Here is a 5,361-nt window from a genome sequence, read left to right on the forward strand (position 1 = left end):
TCACCCTGTCCCGTCTCGGCTAAAGGCCCAGAGGGCACAAGTGTGACAGTAGGCGTGCGAACAGCCTTTGCAGATGTATTTCTTACACCTGCAGCACGCCGTGTGTGTCTTGGCGTCCTTCTTGGGTGGGCAGAGCTGACACCTCTTCCTCTTACTCGCCACTAGCGGGGCAGCGGCCGGGCCAGCGGCGTCCGGGCCAGCGGTGTGCTCCCGGGCTCGCGGAGGAGCCACGTCGTGGTCCGCACTCTGCAGGACTTTGACAAGCGCGGACGCGGCTTCGGTGCGGGGGAGACGCTGCCTTCTTTGTATCAAGGGCTTGACAAGCGCCTTTCCCAACTGCTCCAGGAACACCCTCCTCTTGTTCCGCTTCCGAGGCATCCAGTCGGGCTTGATCTCTCGCCATATGACAAAGGCGTTGTAGGAGGACACGTCGAGGATGTTGTGGAAGATGACCAGGGGCCAGCGGGCAGTCATCCGTCTGCAGCTGTAGGTGCCGACCACCTTGTATAGGTTGTCCTTGTTGCAGTTGTAGTCTAGGATGAGGGCCGGCTTCCGGTCGCGGCGATCGCTACTGTCGGCCTCCGTGTGCAGCGTGCTCAGGAGTAGCACGTTCTTATTTCTCTTTGCCAGGTAGGACACCAGAGTGGCGGTGGGCGTGAAGGCGAACCTGGAGCACGAGACCTGTCTGCCCTTTGACTGGAGCAGCGCGGGAGGGAGTCGGGCTTGTTCTTTCGCACCGTGCCAACCATGGTGAGGTTCCTCTCGAGGAGCCGCTGGCCGAGTTCGTAGGAGGTGAAGAAATTGTCGCAGGTGACGTTGTGACCACCCGGCAGCCCCTGCGTGAGATCGAGGACGACACGCGCGCCCTGGTTCTTCTCGGGGGCTCCGCCGGCCACCTTACCGGTGTAGACTTGCATCTTCCAAGCGTAGCTGGACTTGGCGTCGCAGGCCACCCACGACTTGATGCCGTATTTGGCCGGCTTGCTGGGGATGTACTGTCGGAAAGGACAGCGCCCTTTTGGGAGAGGGAGAGGAAGGAGATTAGCGTCGACGGCAGCGTCGACGACGCTGCTACTGATGCTGCTGCTGCTGCTGACGCTACCCCTCTATACTACCGCTGGCTCATCATTGGGGGCGCACAGCGTTTATGTTACACACTGCCGCTACTGCCGCTGCCGCTGCTGATGCTACTGCTGACGCTACCTCTCTATACTACACGTACACAGATACACAGATACATAGACAGTACCTCTGAACGGGACCAGTTGTTGGTCCACCGTCAAGTCAGACCCCGGGTTGAGAGGAAGGACATTAGCAGCGTCATGCTGCTGATGCTACTGCTACTGCTGCTGCTGCTGTTGATGATGATGCTGACGCTACCTCTCTATACTACCGCTGGCTCACCATTGGGGGCGCACGGCGTTTATGTTACACGCCGACGCTACCTCTCTATAGTACACCTACGTACGTACGTACGTACGTACAGATACGCACAGACACACGCAGACGGTACCTCTGAACGGGACCAGTTGTTCGTCCACTGTCAACTCGCACCCCGGGTTGTAGAGGGCCGGCAGCCGCTCCTCCCACAGGTCCCAGACCTCTCTTATGGCCGCCAGTCTGTCGGTGGCGAGTCTCGCGGGTCTCGACCGGCGGTCGTCGAATCGCAGCAGCCTCGAGTACTTGTGAAAGACCTTGAGCGGCATGGTGGCTCGGAACACGGTCCTGCCGCTCTCCGCGTCCCACAGGCTGGCCGCGGCCTCGCCCCGGGACCTGTAGACGCCCGCTAGGATTAGCAGCCCTAGGTAGGCGCGCAGGTCGATGGAGTCCATGGGTCGCCAGCCGTCGCCGTATTTTCTCACCCCCTGCAGATTTGTCATGTTCACAATGATCCTTTCTATCGACGGCGTGACAAACAGCCGGAAGGTGGACTCGATGTCGAGCGCACGCGACGTGGCGTAGGCCGTAGGGCCAGGCGTCACAGCGGGGCCGGGGTGGCGGACGGCAACGTCTCCCTTCGGGCTTTGCCGGCCGCCGCCTCCGCCGTGTCCTCTCGCTCTGGCTCTGGCTCTCTGTCTCGCTCTTCCTCCTCCGAAGAAGAAGAGGAGCACGACCGCGAGGCCGAGTCGTCCGCGTCACGTTCGGGGTCGTATTCCTCGCCGTCTTTGTCTTCCGAAACGTCCTCCTCTTCGGAATCGCAGAAGTCTTCTTCGTCTTCTCGGTCGACACTGGAGGCTATCTGTTCCAGGACCTGAGCCGCGCTGAAACCGGGACTGCGAGGCGTCGGCGGCCTCACGCTCAGCGGGGTCGTATTCCTCCTCATCGTCGTCCTCATCTTCTTTTTCTTCTTCTTTTTCTTCCTCTTCTTCCTGATTAGTAGCCTCTCTACGGCCAGCCGACTGCACACTGACGCACCGCGCCCGGCCCGGGGGGTCGCTCTGACCCGGCCAACGGCAGGGGGGGGGTTATAACATACACATTGCTAACGCTTCCCCCGGGGTCGCTCTGACCCGGCCTAGACGCGGGGGGAACAGCTCCTAACACATGGCCATCCCAGGGGGTCGCTCTGACCAGGCCGAGACAACGGGAGGGTTAAATAAAGGTTCAATTCAAAAACAAATTAGGCATGATGCAATGGATATAACAATTAGTCATGGTATATTATCCAAATACCACAAACCCAGAGGTGCAAACCAAACACTGGAAAATACGGTTATAGAAGGTAAAGTAAAATTGTATTTTAGACTCAGTCGGTTTTTAGAAAGCACGTTGAGATTCTGCCCACCATTGGCTCACAACAACAACAAAAAATTCAAATGCAATTTTATTTTTTTCTGTTTGTTTTAGTCAATTACAAAACTCAATTTAAGTCAAGTACAACGTCTAAAGATTAGTTTTTAACATTGCCTTCTATCTAGCGTTCTCACTACTTAGGAAAAAAAATGTAATATTGTTTGACGATGCTAGCAGCCATTTGAGTGAGTGAATGCTAGCTAGCTAGCTACAGAACTGGACATTAATCTGGCCAAGACCAACAACATAAACAAACAACGATTATAAATCTACAAGTAGTGAGTGAAGTTACACTCTCCCCACGCCGAATAGCCTGAAGCCACAGGGCTCTTCTCACCGACTCTATTTCTCTATGTGGGACCATTGCGAACTGTAGGTCAGGATTTTTTGAGCTGGCTACAACACAGCAGCTTTTCGGCAGGGTTTTGTTATTTCTCTTTTACAATGGGGGTCAATAGGAAAGAATGTTTTCCCTAATTTGTGGGCGTAGTCGAGGGGAATTCCTTATTATTACCTATAGTATTGACTTGGGGTATAGTAAAATACTGACTACTGCCCAGCCCTAGTGTGCAATATACTTCTTAGTAAGTAAAACAATCAGGCACATAATGCCAGTTATGTTGCCCAGCAAATGTCGCTATGGGATAATAATGTCAGTTATGTTGCCCAGGCAAATGTCGCTATGGGATAATAATGCCAGTTATGTTGCCCAGGCAAATGTCGCTATGGGATAATAATGCCATTTATGTTGCCCAGGCAAATGTCGCTATGGGATAATAATGCCAGTTATGTTGCCCAGGCAAATGTCGCTATGGGATAATAATGGCAGTTATGTTGCCCAGCAAATGTTGCTATGGGATAATAAAGTGTATATTATTTCATTAAATACAGATCTTGGTGAAAAAAGAAAAGCCTATTTTTTAAACGTCCAAAGCAAGGTGTTTTTAATCCATAGCCCATTTCTATCTCTCTCTCACACACACACACACACACACACACATATATGCACGCACGCACATACAAATACACAGATTAAAAAAACAGACATAAACATAAACACACATCAACGTGATAAGGCTCTGCTCTAGTGTCCGTCGGTTGCCATAGCAACATGGCACCGTTCTAGTTCTGTCTTGACTGAGCACGCCGTGGCATCCCCAACACGCTAAACACACACGCACACACGAACACAGAACTAATCTCCATACGTACATAATACCACAGATTAGAAACACGCGCACTAACACACACACACACACACACACACACACACACACACACACACACACACACACACACACACACACACACACACACACACACACACAAACAGACACACTTCCATACTCAAAAAAACAGGTTAACTACTTGTAATTGCATCAGTCAAATATAAGCACCAACCAAATTATTATTATTTTGTATTACAGCAGATGTTTTAAGTTATTCAGAGCAAATATTTTTTTTTAAAACAATGTGTCTTTGCTTCAAAACAGACTAAACTGTTCAAGATACTGACTAACATTTCTTGTTTACCTATCAAGGCCTGTCTGATAGTTGCTATGTTTACTAGAAGCTTGATGGGCAGCAGCTGATATGGAACCTGTCCAAAAGTCAGTACTGCCACCTGGTGGAGAAAAGCTGCACTTTCATCAACTAATTAACTATGTCTATATACGACAAAGACAGTTGACTAATGGAGTAAAATCTCAGGATTTCAGAAGATCCACTAAAAGACCCATTTATGATAATTACATTTTTTTAAGATATATATTTTTTTAAATTTGTAGCCTATTCTGCTGTTACCCAAGTTGTCTTATTCCTGTGTAAGACTCACTAAACATTTTCCTTTTAAAGTATATTTTTTTTATACAGTATTAATGTTACTGTCCCCCATTACAACAAAAATATTTAAATACATGTAATTTTGTCCTTGAAACATTTAATTGAAATACTGTAGAATTCTATTTCATTCTCAAGGGACTGCTCCTTCTGCTTTTTACATTTACATTTTAGTCATTTAGCAGACACTCTTATCCAGAGCGACTTACAGTAGTGAATGCATACATTTCATACATTTTTTTTTCCGTACTGGTCCCCCGTGGGAATCGAACCCACCACCCTGGCGTTGCAAACACCATGCTCTACCAACTGACTGGCCAGTACAACGCATCAGCTATCTAGTGTTTACGTACAGGTAACTGACAAAATAATGGAAACACCAACATAAAGTGTATAGTAGGAGACTCAGAATTAGCTAAGTAACATCGATAATTAAAATCTTATCTGCAGAATATTCTTATATGGTTAAAACGGTTGAACTCTTGTTATTAGAATGTATCCTTTTGGACTCTGGTGTTGGCAGCTGCACTTCCTCCCTCAGCTGTGCCTCAGTCACCTTGGGGTCCAGAGAGGGGAGAAGTCAGGCCTGTCTGTCACATGTCCTTGTTGCTATGCAGAATATCAGAAAGAGAAGAGGACAGAAGAAGGTCAGAAGGGAACATTGTTTCTATAGGTGAACGTGTATCTAACATAAACCATGTGAAGGGATGGTGTGAGTAATGGGGAACC

The 5,361-nt window shown here is 49.3% G+C and overlaps 1 protein-coding gene across 1 annotated transcript; it reads right to left on the reverse strand.

Moving 5' to 3' along the window:
• Nucleotides 1–1,880, reverse strand: LOC106560941 (piggyBac transposable element-derived protein 4-like). Its single transcript, XM_045709535.1, has 3 exons — nucleotides 1,514–1,880; nucleotides 709–1,015; nucleotides 1–667 (listed from the first exon to the last, which is right to left on the reverse strand). The coding sequence occupies exons 1-3, from the start codon at nucleotides 1,878–1,880 to the stop codon at nucleotides 1–3; spliced, it is 1,341 nt and encodes a 446-aa protein (XP_045565491.1).
• Nucleotides 1,881–5,361: the final 3,481 nt, after the last annotated feature.

Source organism: Salmo salar, chromosome ssa27, assembly GCF_905237065.1.
Source record: "Salmo salar chromosome ssa27, Ssal_v3.1, whole genome shotgun sequence".
Taxonomy (NCBI): Eukaryota; Metazoa; Chordata; class Actinopteri; order Salmoniformes; family Salmonidae; genus Salmo; species Salmo salar.

Bases quoted from the DNA above. Each gene is read 5' to 3' on its own strand.
- LOC106560941 (XM_045709535.1), bottom strand. From the start codon at position 1,880: ATGACAAATCTGCAGGGGGTGAGAAAATACGGCGACGGCTGGCGACCC. The intron at 1,016-1,513 runs GTACCGTCTGCG...CTCTCCCAAAAG, and splicing joins ACAACTGGTCCCGTTCAGAG to GGCGCTGTCCTTTCCGACAG. The intron at 668-708 runs GCGCTGCTCCAG...CTCGTGCTCCAG, and splicing joins AACAAGCCCGACTCCCTCCC to GTTCGCCTTCACGCCCACCG.